Below are 16,372 nucleotides of genomic sequence, written 5' to 3'. Positions count from 1 at the left end.
GTAAATACTAGTTACTAAGTCACACACATGCAAAAAGGTCCTATAACTTGCTCAAATCACATAGTAAGTGCATAATAACAAACTTCCAGTCTAGTGGGTGATAACTCAATTCTTAATCACAATGGCACAGTAACTTCACAGTGTCAGTGACTGTGAAGATCCTAGACAGGGACTGTGCCTTGGAGACCTTGTGAGCCCCATAACAGATGGATGTTTTTGTCATGGAGCTTGAGGATACCCCTCTGTTTACATGGTTGTCATGAAAAAGGGAAATAGAAATATGTGACTTTTTTTTTTAAGCAGCAGTGAAGGTTATAATGAGTTTTAGTGTTTCCTTTATATTATCAAGAAAGATCTATTCAGTAAAATTATAAGTTAAAGAAAAGAATTTTACAACAACTAACTTTATTATTTGCTAACCCATCATGGAAGGAATGTTAAAGTATTCTATTTGTTTGCAGATTGGTCGTCTCCAGGACCTGGTAAGGAAAGGTGAACAAGGTCTTGGCTCTGCAGAGGGGCTCATTGCTAGTCTTCAGGACTCTCAGGAAAGACTTCAAAATGAGCTTGATTTGACTAAAGGCAGGCTGAAGGATACTAAGGATGCTTTATTAAGTGTTGAGGTAAAGTAATAATCTGCTATAATCTAAACATCAGCAAGGTAAAAATACAACTTAATTCCTTTACTTATAGAGTTATACTGTAAACATTGCATTGTTTGTAATGAGTGTATTAGTATCCTAGGTCTGCTGTAACCAAGAACTACACTAGATGGCTTATAAAATAACAGAAATGTGTTATTTATAGTTCTGGAAACTGGAAGTCTAAAATCAAGGTGTTTGGGAGCCATCTCTAAGGGAGGATGCCTGTTTGGTTTTTGCAGTTCCTGGGGACCCCTGAATTCCCTGGCCTTTGGTAGCAGCACTTCAGTATTTTCTGTTTTTATGCGTCTTCCTGCTTCCCTTAACAGGAGTACTAGCCATATTTATTAAGCCTGCCTTCTCCAGTGTGGCCTCATCTTAACTAATGATTTCTGATTGACCCAGATTTCCAAATGAGATCACATTCTGGTAGACTGTGGGTACACCCACATATCTTCCAGCCCATCACAATTAGTATGCACCATTCTTTTACCTGACAGAGTTTAAACTGTAAGTGGTTGTTTGTAAACTGTTTTTCAGAGACTGTCTGTTGTTCCAGTCTCATGAAACAGTAAATATTTGTTATAGATTGCCATATAAAGTAGAAAAGAGAATCCATACAACTATAAAAAGAGTAACCAAGGAGTTTTACATTTTCTTTCAGAATAGTGATGTGTGGAATGTAGACTCTGAAGTCAGATTGATTGGCTAGGAATTCTGGATCCATCACTGTGTCACCTTTGGCACTTTATTCTATACCTTGATTTTCTCATATGTATATTGTAAATGGAGTAGGGAATAATAACACAATTTGCACCACTGTTGTAACAATTAAACAAGGGCTACCTCTTATAGCACAATGCTTTGCAAAATAGTTAAGTACTAGGTAAACATAACTGTTTATTTTTATTTAAAAATTTTATTTTTGGTTTATAATTGGTAACATTTCAAAAACATAAACAAGGGCACTTTAATGAAGAGTACTGTACATGTAATTCTCTTTACAATGTATAGAAAGAGTAATTATATCTGTACTTTGAATACTAATTACGTTCTATTTAAAATTCTGTTACAAAATAAAAAGATTTTTTCATTCTTGAATCTTTCTGTTTATATGTCTCTAGTGGCTTGTAACATGATAGTGTCAATATATAACTAGGACTAGGTTAGAATTTAGAGCTATTATAAGACACAAATTGACATATTTAATTTCTGTGGTACCTAACATTGACTATAGCCACAACCTAGCATTTTTGACATAAAGTCAAAATATGTGACTGAAACTATATAAGATTTTTCCCCCCATGTCAAGAATAATAGGAAGGTGATTTTTAAAATAGTTGAAATATTTCTAACAAATGTTGGTAGAGTTACTGACTATTCATAAGCTGCCATGTGGCTATAGGTCCCTGGCTTTTGGTGCACACCCACTTCCTGCCTCCAGGGCATTTTGTACTGGTGCCTTTTAAAGCTTGTACTGGTTGTCCTGGCACTGAGAATCAGGCCTCTGGATTTAGTTTCAAAATCCTGTTCTGCTGGTCAGTTTTAATTAAGAAAATATTGGTATTGCATCATGGTTTACACAACTCTGGTAAGCTGCATAAAATCAAGTGTTTTCTTTGGCTCCTTTCTTTCCCCAATTATGTCTAATAAAGAGTTTTGGGGTCAGTTAAAGAAGTACTTTTTTAAGTAATTGTATTCCATTTGATGCTGCCTGTAGTGGGGGAGGAGGGGTGGGGAAGAGTTCCAAGTACTTTTGAAAAGGAACAGTTGATAAGATTATGGAACTCGCTTTTCAGTACTTGCTGCTTAATAGCCTGGCCAACAATGTAGACTGGTAATTTTAACATTGACTTGCTTCTTTCCCGTTAATCTGGATATACCCTTCAACAGCTGCTATAACACGTACTTCAGCAAGGGAGTGACCAGGGTCCTTGTGGCAGCAGAATGATAGAACATCCATCATATGTTCTGTTGTACCCCACGAGCAGCTTCATTGCTACCAGGGACCAGCTACAAGGCTTAAGCTTACATGATTAGCATACTTTTAAATAGGAATAAATTTGAATAACATCTGTCTTTGTGTAATGTCTGTACAATTGAAAATAATTGAAGAATTTGTTAGATTCCCATAAATGGAAAGTTAAGTTATAATTATGCTGACTTTAAGCAATTTAAAATAATTTGCGAAGTCATAAGCCTTAATGAAAATACAATTTGCACATGGATATTTAAAACAAAAATGTATAGCATATGATTTATTGTCAGAAAATGTTGAGTAATCATCATAGTGGCACTACGGATTATCGTGCTGCAGTAATGTTAGAAGCACTCTGCTTATTTGAAATAACAAGCAGTGACTTTACTTTTGAAGACTTTAGACTTCATTGAAAAATATTTATTCTTCAGGGTGAGCTGGAACAAGAAAGACAGCAGCATGAAGAAACACTTGCTGCCATGAAGGAAGAAGAGAAACTCAGAGTGGACAAAGTGGCCCATGACTTAGAAAGAAAATGGACAGAAAATCTTAGGTACATTTTTTACTTTGTAATATAACCCACACAGATGTACAAGACTGTTGTTCCATACTATGGCATATATGTCATTGTTAAAGATGTAGCAGTAGCATTTTAAGTAAATATTCCTATCATTAGAGGTAGAAAAATGGGATTTTTTTTTCTATGTTTGAATACAGGTTACTTTTTTCTGATTTCATTTCCTTGAATATAAAATAGGCAGAGTACTATCCTGGAGCTGGAAGACTTATTTGTTCTAATGCCTATTTTGTAATAGATAAGTCAATGAATGATCTTGGGTAAGTTATCAGAATACCTTATAGTCCTGAACTATAGAATAATCAACTGTTACTCTGAGTTGGTCTATCGTGAGGATGCTTAATTACAGAAAACCTGTAAACTATGCACTATTTCAGTACTACATTATTTGAGAGATAATTTATAAAGTAAATGTATTTTTTTTTAGACAAGAGTGTTCTAAGCTTCGTGAAGAGTTAAGACTTCAACATGAAGAGGATAAGAAGTCAGCAATGTCTCAACTTTTGCAGTTAAAAGAGAGAGAGAAAAATGCAGCCAGGGATTCATGGCAGAAGAAAGTAGAAGATCTCCTAAACCAGGTAACTGGTAGTTTGTACTCAATTATGAATTTCATTTTTCTTTACATTCTCTACAAAGGAAAACCTTATAAAACATTGTGTGCTATTTCACTGTATTATTTTTTATAAAACAAACTTGAAATATTTTAAATGTATATAATCAAGAAATTTTAAGTGAAAAAGAATGAGTTTTTTCTTCAAATAATTTGAAAAAAAAATATTAGATAACATTTGGGCAATGGGCATCCTTATTGCCTCAAAGCACTTGCCAGAAATTATCAGTGTACTTTTTGCTCACCAAAAGATGTTGCCTATTATGCTTCAAAATTATTTTTAAAAAAATGTATTTCTAAATGTATTTTATGTCATAGGCACTTTTTCTAGAGCATTGGCAATTGTAATCAAAATAATCTGCACATTTCACAACTGTTAAGTTCATGAATTCCTGGCTGTCTTCTGCAAAGACAGTAATTAAATAGGACTGACTGCATGAGTCATCAGTTGATAAGCAAGTGCAGAACTTGGACAAAAGCAGCTCAGTAATTTACTGTTAGAAATCCACTATTATCTTTCTATTTGTGATCATGATGCATTTCAGAATAAAGAGCATATAGGCTTTTTGTAGAACAGTTTGTTACATAGGTGTATATATGCAGTTTCTGTCAAGAGTGCTTGGGGTGTTCCAGAACTGTGAAAAGGGAGTATACTCTTCCTGCCACCTGTAGATAACAGTCCACACTCATGCTGTGGCTTACGGTAACATTATGACTCGGCTTTGGCTGCATGGCCAACATCTCCTGCTAGTTGCCCCTTTTTTAACAGTTACACTGTTCTACATTATGTTCTTGAAACACACATACCAACTTAATTCATCTGAGAGCTTTATATCTACCAGCCTTTACATCTACCACTTTTACATCTTGCCACATAGAGCCTACTTTTCCCAGATCTAAATGACTTATTCCTATATTTCATCAATTCTGTGCTTAAATCTTAACTCCTTAAAAAGATTGTCCTGGCCCTCCCTGGTGGCACAGCGGGTTAAAGCGCAGCACTGAGAGGCTGAAGCCACTTCCACATGAGTTCAGTTCCCGCCTGCCGCGGAGGTGACCACATGGTGTGGCAGACCTCTCCTGACCCGCCCGCTGCTCCCCTCAGCAGTGTAGTTCTGCCTGTTCTACTCCCCACTCTATCTCTGGTGAAGTCTTTCGCCGCCCATGAGTCTCTGGCCTGTACCCCAGTTCTGTATGCACAAATAAGTAAATCTTTAAAAAAAAAAAAAAAAAAGATCGTCCTTACCTATTTCTCTAAAATAGCACCCTCTATCACTGTCTGTCCACTTTTTCTGCTTTGTGTTTTTTCAAAATAATACTACAGAGAATCAATTGATTCCCTCTCTTAATCTAATTTAGCTCCATGAGAACTGGGTCTTTTTCTGTATTATTCATGATTTCAACCCCAGGAGATCAAACTGTGCCTGATGTGTACTAAATTCCGAGTAGTTATTGAATAGAGTGATCAAAAACAGGGGCATAGCGACCAAAGAGGAAGTCATCAAAAATACGATACACAAATAATTCTACCCAATTAGGACCTGAATTAAACTCATTTCACTGAGAAACTCATTTCACTGAGAATGCAAAAGAAACCATAAAGATACAAATCATGTAACTTGATGTAATACTTTGGCAAAGGAAAAGGAAATGTTAAAGTTGATTCAGGGTTTGAAGGAAGGATATTGAAAATGAAATAATCTGAGTCAGGGAAGGCATGATGGACTCCTTATTTGAAGGAGTTGAAGTGATAAAATTGGCTTTGGATATATTAATTTTATTTTAGGATTTTTCACACCCCAGTAAGAAAGAACAAAGACATGAGTAAGAAATAGAGCACTTGATCAAAACAATTAAAAATAACGTCCTTTTTAAGGCATGATTGTTGCAAGCTGCTTTCTGGCTTCTAAACTAGTGTTGTCTTTTATAGTTGCTGCTTGCCACATATGACTGTTGAGTACCTGGAGTGAGTTTCATCCAAATTGAGATATTGGTGTAAATTATGCTCTGGGTTTTAAAAGCTTACTATAGGCCCTCCCTGATGGTGCAGCGGGTTAGCCGCCCTGCCAACTGGCAGTGCACCTTTGATCCCCAGCCCCGGAGGTGACCCACGCGGCACAGCAGATCTCTCCTGTCTGGCCCACTGTTGCCCTCTGCAGTGTACTTCATCGATCTGCCTGTTCTGCTCCCCACTCTATCTCTGGTGAATCCTCTCACTGACCCCGCACCTCTGGCCTGCATCCCAGTTCTTGTATGCATCATAAGTAAATCTTTTTTTTTTAACTTACTATTAAAAAAATAGAATGTCTTACTAGGATTGTTTAAAATATAATTACATCTTGAGATGACAATGTTTTACATTATTAAGTCAAAAATATGCTAAAAATAATTATACCCTTTTTGTTTATTAAGTAAAGCTACTGAAAATGTTAAAACTACACATGTGACTTTCAGTTAAGGTCTACTACACAGCACTGGTACGCACTGTTTAAATCACAGAACTTTTGGGTAAATTTGGCACTCAGCTCAGTACTCATTCTGCTATCTCCATCACTTTTTCCCTTCCCATCATCATCCTTTATACCCCTGTGGCCCTGTCCCTTTCCCTACTTCCCTCTGAACCTTAGAAGCCTTATTTTGTTTATTAGTGTCTGCTGATTTTAATAAGCATTTTTCCTTGTGGAATCATGCACTATGTAAATGTCTGATATGTGTCTTTGTTATTCTGACTTTCTTCACTACACAAGTTCCCCTTTGCTATAAAAGGCAACATTTCTTCTTTCCTTATGGCTTAATAGTATTCCATTGTGTGGCTTCCAAGCAAACTTATGCAAAGCATGCATTTTATTAACATGTATCTTGCTTATGTGGAACACTTGCCAAATAATTTTTTTTTTGTATAAAGATAATAGATCAGTATACTTTGAATACTTCCCTGAGTGATATCATCCAGTCTTGTGGCATAAATGCCATGTATATGTCAGTAACTTCTAAAAGTTAAATCTTCAGCCTTTAACTCTTCTTCGATTCACAGTTATTTTGTGGGCTAAGAAGCATCTCAGCTAGCACATCTGCCTCAGAAATGTTGATTTCCATTCTCTACCCCACATTCTAACATCTTCATTCCTTGTCATTGTTTGCTGCTGAAAACAAAAACTGAAGAGTCATATATCAACATTTTGTCAATCTAAATTTAAGTGATATTTCCTGGAGTTGTAGGACTCTAATACTTCTCAAGAGCAAATGTGAAATCTTCATTTATATTTAACCAATAATGGTATTTCCACCCTTCAGTGCTATTTCTGCCTTTTCTGATGGCCATATCCATGTCTGTGATGGAAGTCACCCCAGACCATGGTTTAGGGACTTGCCTTTTTATTTAGATATTTTGATGACTGGCAACAATATGCCAGCAGTAATCACATATGGTTATAGGGCAGGGAGAGGGCCATCACAGAACGCCCAAACCTGCCAGCTCTGAATAGTTTCTGCTATCCGCCATATCGAGACAAAACATGTAAGACCTTTAAGAAAAGGAACCCTAATACAGGAAAGATAAGGAATATAGTTTCTAAATCAAACACTGAAAATTACCCATCCCTTGTGGGTAAAAGTCCACCTAGGACTGCAATTTAAAACCACTCATGTTTGCATAAGTTTTATGAAATCTGGAGAATTTAAATGGCTCTTTAATATATAAACAATGTTATAATTATGAGAAGGCATGAAGAAGAAATTAAAAGTATAAAATTAGTTTTACATGTATGCATATATAAAACATATATATGAAGATGTTTAAACTAAGGTTATGGAAAATCAAATAGAAAGTTAATCTTTTTTCTCAACTTATTTTTTCAAGTTCAGTAAACTGTATCCTAAATTATAGGCTATGTTAAAGTTTTAGTTATTAGTTAAAAAAAAATATTTTACCAAATGAAAATCAGCTTTAGTTTGTGAAACTCCTAGGAAGAATCATATTTTGGGTAGGAAAAAAAAAAAGACTATGTTCTTTCTAAAAATTGATTAAGATAAAGTAAAAAATATTTTATAGAAACTTTACATTTAGGGCCATCCCTGCGGGCATAGTGGGTTGGAACACAGCACTGCAATGCTGGCCTTTGCTGCTTCAGTGAGAGATCAATCCTTGCCTCCCGGGAGGTGATCCACATGGCTCAGAAGACCTCTCCTGACCCGCCCACTGCTCCTTTGTGCATGTACTTCATGGATCTGCCTATTCTGCTCCCTACCCTGTCTCTATTGAATTCTCTCCTGAACCTCTGGCCTGTACCCCAGTTCTGTATTCATAAGTAAATAAAATCTTAAAAAAAAAAGTAGAAACTTTACATTTAAATGAATAATATAAATTTTAAATATTGTATTTTTGGAAGGCAAAATAATGAAGCAACTGAAAATTATGTCATACTTTCCCATATATGGGCGGTAGGAGAGAGTAGTAGAATTTTCCTGTGATTTATCATGTAACAAACTCCTGACCCTAGATGCTAAATAAGTTTTCTGAATAGATTCTTGAAATAGAATCAAAAGGTTATAAAGATAATCTTTTTTAACCCAAGTATTCAACACAAAGTCAGATTATTGTTAAACCTTCACATTTTAAATGATCACATCTTACATCTATTTCTGGCCCCCAAAGTATGTAGTCAATTCAGTTAGTGTTTCAGTTCTACTGGCTTCATGAACTTATACCAGTACTGACTGTTAAACTTTGCAGCATAGCATTTTAGATTTTGGGGGGAGGTATTTAGAACAGTGATACACTTTTTAAGTCCTTTAATAACCATTATCCTTTAAACTGAACTCTGATTTATATACATTAGTCTTTGTTATTCTGCAATAGTAAACTTACCAGCCCATAAACACAGGACCACTTGTTTTAAGGAACTGCTGATAATTTGAATGTCTGTCTTAAATTTCTGTTTGTCTTATTTCTTGTTCAGTGCTGTTTTCAAATTATTTTTTCCCTGAACATATTATAATTAATGTTCTGTATTCTACTCTCCCTTTTTCTTTCACATAGTTGATTTCTGAATGTTTCCCTTTATTCCTGTGATCTTTTCTTCATAGCGGCACTCTCTGGGTGAAGCTTTACATAAATCTATCAACAATGTAAGTGAATGGCACTTACAATTTGCGCACAAGGGCATGTTGCACTTTTGATTTTGCATAAACATCATCATTGCTTTAAAGCTTTAACTTTATGATATAAAGTTATGATATAAAGAATATACATTTTGGGATTCAGTTAGACATGTATATGGGTAATAAAGCTTTTAACTTTGTCATTCATTTGTATATATGCATAGAGCTACCACATTGTACTAATATGTTTTAAAGTGAGGCAAGATTTTACATCTCAAACATAAAAAACTCATTTTAACACTCACTTAGAAAGATATAGTAATATTTTTGAAAAACTATTAATAGTAGACTGTCATACAAATGGAAATAACTATAAATGTATTCCTTTGTTAACTACTTTTCGAAAAATAATATCAATAGATTTCTTTATTTGAAAGGATTAGGTAGTAGTACAGATTCAAAAGATTCATCACATCATGTATTTTACATCTTAATGTTTTAATTACTCAACATTTAAAGGAAAATGGAGGAAATTGCTAAGAATTGTCAAAGTTATAGTTTTTGTTTATCTACATCAAGTATGCAGGAATTGAGCTTCAAAGTAATATCCATTTAAATACTCAATTTAAATATCCTCTTTACATATAAAAGGGGAAAGTGAGATTAATTTTCCTATCAAACCTATATCCATCTTGTTTTTTTAAAGTAGAGTAACAAAGAGCTGAATATCTTTGAATATTTTTCTTGGTGTCTTAGGACAGAGGTTAGCAGCCTTGCCCTGTAGAAGTATGATAAGGAGTAAATACTTCCAGCTTCGAGGGCTAAGCAGTTTCTGTGGCAGCTATTGGACTGTCTTTTTGTTCTTGACAGTCCCCATGCACAATAAAAAGACAAACCCATGTGGCTATATTCCAGTATAGTTTCACAGTAGCTGTTGTGGAGGAATCAAAGCTTTGATCTATGGCTGTCTTCTGAAGTTTTGATGCTTCTACTGTGACATTTTTTCCCATGTTTCCCTAAGTACTTTCTACTATGTTGACCTGCCTTTCATAGTCAACTTTGTTTCCTACATCAAAAATAAGTAGAAAAACAGAACTACATTTAGAACTGTTTCTTTCATAATTTGAAATTAAGCAACAAAGATAACCTCAGTAGTAGTGGTATAAGACTGTATCATACAACAAAGTAGCATCCAGGGACCCCTAATTTAGAGGATGATTCTCTGTAATGGGATCCAACCATACACAACACAATGACAAAGGAAACATGCTCTTTTTATGTTGAAAGACCTTTAATAGAATTAATGTACAAAGAGACACAAGAGAAGATAGGCTACTTGTAATAATAGTTTCCCTATAAAATTACCCATCTGCTATGGACAAATCCCCAGCAAAGGGGGGCTGCTCCTTTAGAAAGTTTGCCACAGTCTAAGGTACATTCTCAAGGCGAATCGCAAGAAAGTGGCAAAAGAGGCCAAGCAAGTCTGGGACAGACGGAGTGATGCAAAAATACAAATCAAGATAATGACTACTATTGTCTGTCAAGGAGAGTCTCATCTCTTGTCTCATCCAATCATCTTCTCCACATGTGTTCTCCAATTCTCCTTTCTAGCAGTACCAGGGAACAGTCAAGGACACAAAAGCAAGAACTCAACCCTGTAAGTGTTCAGTTATATACCAACATACCTCTTTTAACTCCATCACAGTTCTCAGTAGTTCCCCCAGCTCAGGAAGTCTGATTCATGGCATAATCAGGGGTTTGTAATCCAAGAAAACTGATTCCCTCAGGTCTCGTTGTAGCTCTCTATCCTGCTTCCTTCTTCTTCAGTCTCCTCTCCAGATTCTTTTCTTCTCTACTTTGCTCCACCCTCCTTTGGGTGGGGTATGGTACCTGGAATCTCCCCTTGTCCTAGGGACCACCATATTACATTAACAGTCTTTAATGTTACCTTATAGACCTATGGAGGATCTGTCCCAATAAACAGCCCAGGTGTGTCTGTTTCAGCTACTTTGGAAATTGAGTGCTGGTCTATTGAGGCATGCTCTGGGCTCTCAAGAAGCGTTTATGTATAAAACAGCCAAGGTTCAGGTCATGACACATGTTCTCTCTACATTTGGTAAAATTGTTTAGCCATTTAGATATAAAATAGTAGAAGCAAAAGAAAAAACAAGCAATTCTATCAAGAGAGAAATAAGTCCTGAGACTGTTAACACTAGTTACCTGTAGCGGTTAGGATTTGACAAGAAAAGGAATGAAAGAACTTTTCTTTCTACTTAATATCCTATATTTAATTTTCTTTCACAATAAACATTGATTACCTTGATATTTGGAGTAAAAGTTTTGTGTGGCCTGGGCCCCACTCCAGACCTATTAAATCAGAATCTAAAGAGACAAAGCAATGGTATATATTAATATATACAAAGATATTTATAACATATAATCAGGTTTGCGAACCACAGATTACATTTACTATAACAGGAAGTAACTTTGTCTTGAAAATAAATGTTTGTATATTTTCATTTGTATAACAAAACTGATACTTGGTGGGTGGGAAGGAAACCAATAAAGTATCAAAAACCATAGATTGTAGGTAGGTGTTCATAAGTAATGACATGTGCATGTTGACATCTCATATCTCAGATTTGATGTTTCGGTTCCCATTTTGATTGATTTTTGCAAATACCATTGTAGAACTACAGGATTCTTATGAATCTGCTTTATAGGAAATGGGTAAAGTTTCATTTCTTCAGAATAAAATGTATCCAGATGTTTATAATTATAGTCTTGTTGAAATATTTATAAAACTTGACAATAGTATTTTAACTGGTAGAGATCAGAAAATGGCCAGTTGCAGTACAGTTAGGTCTTTAAACTTGTGTGCCACCTATCTAATAACTACTGATCAGTACATCTAAATTGTTGTAAAATTTTTAGTGGAAAATTAATATATTTCTGGAATAAGGATTCTCTGGCTTATTTAAAATGAACAAAATAAAATATTAAAATTTAAAATTATAATAAATGTAGAGATGTTAATACCACATGCTATTTGAATATAATGTATAACTTACTGTATAATATGTAACTTACTGTACTATAGTACTGTTTCTCATGTATTTAATAATTTTTCTATAATTCTATAATAAAAGTACTGGTCAGGTTGCCCAAACTCTTCAATGCAGTCTACCTTTTTTCTTTTTTGTCTTGAATTAATGATGTTTTACATTAATGTATTTCCATAAAGTATATTACAGTTAGCTTCTTAAAAAGATATTGCTATGAAACACTAGCTCCTACTTCACTACTTTGCTTATGATTTTTGTTTATTGACATGTCATCTAACCATGCTGTTAAAGGCTGATATTATTTATAAAAAGAAAAAGTAATTTTTGGTGCTGCACCGCATGATAAAGGCTTTCTGCATATAATTCCTATTCCTGTTGAGCATGACTCCAAGTATTTTAGACATCTTGATATTATTTTGGTGTGGCTTCAATGTTAAGCATACAAAATATCTATACTTGAGTTTATTTGAATGCTGTTGCATGATAATATTTTTTTCATCTACTTTATATTTTAAAGTGTAAAAACAAAGATTAGTCATATATCCTAAAATATGAAATGTTATTTTTGAGTTCTTTCAAGGTAAAGTATACTATGCTGTAAAAATGTAAGTGTATTTATTTTAACAGGAGAGGTTTCATAGTGCTGTTTAGATTTTTTAATGAATAACATTGTATTACTTGATTTAATGAAAATTTTTTAAGGTTTATTTATTTTATGCATACAGAACTGGGGTACAGGCCAGAGGTGCAGGGGTGGTGAGAGGATTCACCAAAGACAGAGTGGGGAGAAGAACAGGTACATTGACGAAGTACGCTGCTGAGGGGAGCAGCGGGCAGGTTAGGAGAAGTCTGCGGCACCTTGTTGATACCTCCATGGTGGGGGATAGAACTTGCACTGAAACAGTTGCAGCTAGCTTGCACTTTAACCCATTGCACCACCAGGGAGGGCCTGATTTAGTGAATTTTTAAAATGGAAAATAATAAAATAAACCATTGTCAACTGACTGGCTTCTTACTAACCTAAGTACAAACTGAATTGGAACTCAGGGTCCAGGGCGGCTGCCAGCCCATATGGTATCTTTATGCAAATAAGAAAAAAATGCCCGTTCCCTTTGGAAGAGCATAGAAAACTTGGTGAGTAGAAAGTAATCCCCATATAGGCAAAGGCAAAATAAAAGCTTTGACAATATCAATAATTATCCTACGTGTAAAGTAGTCTTTCCCCATTGTTCCACAGATTTTTTAATAAGTCTGACCAGAGCCAAAGCAGGCAACGTTAGTCCATGTAGGGACTAGGACTAAGATTGAATTTGGGATGAGTGAGAGGTAACTTTTATATTTTAAGAATCGGCTTGCTGGGAAGAAAACTGCAAATTATCTATCAGTAACCATAAACACATATTTTTGTTGTCTGATACTGTTTTATGAGTTACTTATTTTCTTTCTTGAATTTTTTTTTCTTATGTTTATTTCATACCAATTTCCATGCATAAAATGGTGAGAAGTGACCTAGTATAATTTGTCTTGGGCCTCATACTCTACAAGTATGACCTTAGCTGATGGTGGGACATCCTCCTGCAGTTCACAATTGCAGGGTTTATTTCAGTCTATAAATCAAGGGTGCTGCTGCCATTTAGAAGTATTAAGAATTGCATTTTCTGTAGTCAGAGTGTTGCAACTGCACCTTGGCTTCCTGTGAAGCCAAAGCCAGAATTTAGGTTTGCTGAGAAACTCAAGTAGAATCGACTTTTAATACTCAGTCACTGTCTCAATACATTAAAACAGACTATTTACCTGTGCCAGTTATATCATCTCACCAATGCTTGACTGTCTCCATAAAGGCATGTGCTAACTTTACAATTAATCATCACAGAACTTTTCCCAGAACACTTCCAAACATCTAGTCATCTACCCTAAGCTCACTGTAGTATGTGACTGCTTAGGGAGATAGATAGTAACTTCTTGCTTCTGACCTTCCTGCCTTCCTGTTTGTCTTGCCTTTTAATTTTTGTATGTGTATTCAAGTATATAAATAGCCCTTTTATTTTTAATAAAATTTTAATTGATTTTCCATTATATTACAAATTATTTAAATTTGGGGATTATAGTTTCAACCTCGGTGTATACCTGTATCTCATCACACCCACCACCAGTGTTCTAGAACTATTATACTGTCAAATTGATGCCCTCTATCTTTTACTCCCAACTGCCTCACCTTTCTCCTCATTTTCCAGTTATTTTTGTTCATTTACTTGGATTATTTATATCCATGAGGGAAACCATCTTTAATTTCTGTCTTACTTCATTCAGGATAGTCACCTCCAGTTCCATCCATGTTGCAACAAGCAAGACTTATTTTTTTTAAATAGCTGAGTAGTATTCCACTGACTATATCACCAGGTATCATCATTATCTAGTCATCCATCAGTGGGCATTTGCATTGAGAAACTGATTTACTTGTATAATATAGTGTATTAAGTTGCTTAGTAGACCATTTCTAATAACTTTTTATCAGGTTCCCTTAATTTCCTCTTAGCTGCAGACTTATATTGGAATATTGTTGAATTACTAGTTTTAAGTTGTCTTTTTCTCTATCTAAGAAGAGAAATAGCTCAAATTTAATGGTTTCATCAAATATGTATGTGAACATACATAAGAATATAACTATAAAGACTGAGAACATTTGTATATATTAAAAAGTTTAAAGATTTCAATTCAATCCCTGTGAATTAAAATTCAAAAATAATTTTTACATAAGAATTATAAGTTATAAATTGATAAAGCTTTTATTTTTTATATTTTCCTTTATTAAAAAATTTTAGTATATTCATTACATCATCTTTCATTTTTGTATAATGTATGATTTCCCCATGAAATTCCTACCATCAGTTCACCTGTACACCATCATCATAGTCCCTTGTGCTCTTCCCACTAACCTGATAAATCTTCTAAAGAGTAATGTTTGAACTCTCAAATAATCTTAGCTAACATTTATTGAGGACTAACTGCATCCAACGGAGGACTCTTCTAAGTGGATTATACTCTTCTAAGCATAGATAGGTGTTGATACTAGCAAGTAGTAGAACTAGGATTTCAACTAAGAACCCACAGTCTTACCTGTCCAACTTTATTGGCTCATAAATAAGAATTTTAGCTTTTCATACTATCTTCTTAAAATGACTGTAACCTAATAAGTACACTAGTAGTCTTCAGTTATTATTTCATGCTATCATTTTTTTATTGCAATACAATACAGATGTTCATTGTTTTTCAAATGTCAGTTTCCTTGTTCTTTACAGAGGCTGCAAACTTACTGTCACTAAAAGTCCATTTTTAGTGTAATTATTAAAAATAAAATTAAAGCAATACTTAAAGATATCTATGGTTATAAAATATTGTATGTGCTTATTTCTTAAGACAATTCCTTTTTTAGGCAAATTTTGTTAATTTACCCTTTTTTTCTTTTTTTTTGACTAAACTATAATGTTGGCAGTATAGCTTCACACCTCTACATGTGCACAAGCATCACTCACCCACCTCCAAGGATCCTGAACTAAGGCAGTTGTTTTACTATAGCTTATGTTTTTGAAATGTTTTTTTTTCCACTTTAAATTGGTAATTTGTAAAATATACACTATGTTTATTCTTCATTGTGTACCACTTTATGGCCTAGATTTCCTTGCTGAAACAGAACCTGGAAGTGCAGCTTTCACAGTCTCAGACTTCTTTGCAGCAGCTACAAGCCCAGTTTACACAAGAACGACAGCGACTTACCCAAGAACTTGAAGAATTAGAGGAACAACATCAACAAAGACATAAATCTTTAAAAGAAGCACATGTCCTTGCATTTCAAACTATGGAAGTAGAAAAGGAAAAAGAACAAAGAGTAAGTTTAATGTGACATATTTTCAGATGTAACTCAATCCTAGAGCAGTAGCTAACCTTCAAATTTTTAATATCATGTAGCTTTATTTCTATGTGTTTTTGTGATATGAGTCCTGTAAAGATCATGGTGATTAAATATATTTACTAGCTACATACAATAGAAGACAAACTTTAGACTAGAACCATCATTTCTCATTATAATGCCAAAGTCATAATGAGACTGATACACCTTCAAAGTTATATATGCTTTATTTTTCAGAGCTAATATTTACATATGACAGTGAACATATGTGCCAATTTTAAAAATGACTAATTTTTATAAAAATCATTTTAGAGTAATGGTAACCAAGTACATGTTTTATAGTAGTTAAAATGTACTATCTTTTTGAGGACTCCCTGGTGGCACAGAAGGTTAAAGCACAGCACTATGAAGATCTCCAGAGCCACTGCAGGACAAGTTTGATTCCCAGCCAGGGAGGTGACCCACATGGTGCAGGAGACCTTTCCTGTTTCTCC

At 34.6% G+C, this 16,372-nt stretch overlaps 1 protein-coding gene across 3 annotated transcripts in view; it reads left to right on the top strand.

Annotated features, from left to right (window-relative positions):
• Window positions 1-16,372, top strand: part of FAM184A (family with sequence similarity 184, member A) — a 76,745-nt gene that overhangs the window by 39,298 nt on the left and 21,075 nt on the right. For all 3 annotated transcript variants that reach the window (XM_012724018.1, XM_004673815.2, XM_012724023.1), the window contains 4 exons: window positions 462-623; window positions 3,051-3,172; window positions 3,624-3,774; window positions 15,645-15,857. In XM_012724018.1, the coding sequence (XP_012579472.1) occupies window positions 462-623; window positions 3,051-3,172; window positions 3,624-3,774; window positions 15,645-15,857 (648 nt within the window). The remainder of the gene's footprint in view (window positions 1-461; window positions 624-3,050; window positions 3,173-3,623; window positions 3,775-15,644; window positions 15,858-16,372) is intronic.

The sequence above is a fragment of the Condylura cristata genome, unplaced genomic scaffold (assembly GCF_000260355.1).
Source record: "Condylura cristata isolate star-nosed mole 26May11 unplaced genomic scaffold, ConCri1.0 scaffold00001, whole genome shotgun sequence".
Lineage (NCBI taxonomy): Eukaryota > Metazoa > Chordata > Mammalia > Eulipotyphla > Talpidae > Condylura > Condylura cristata.
The sequence above is the reverse complement of the archived record's forward strand: the minus strand, read 5'-3'. Positions and strand labels throughout refer to the sequence as shown.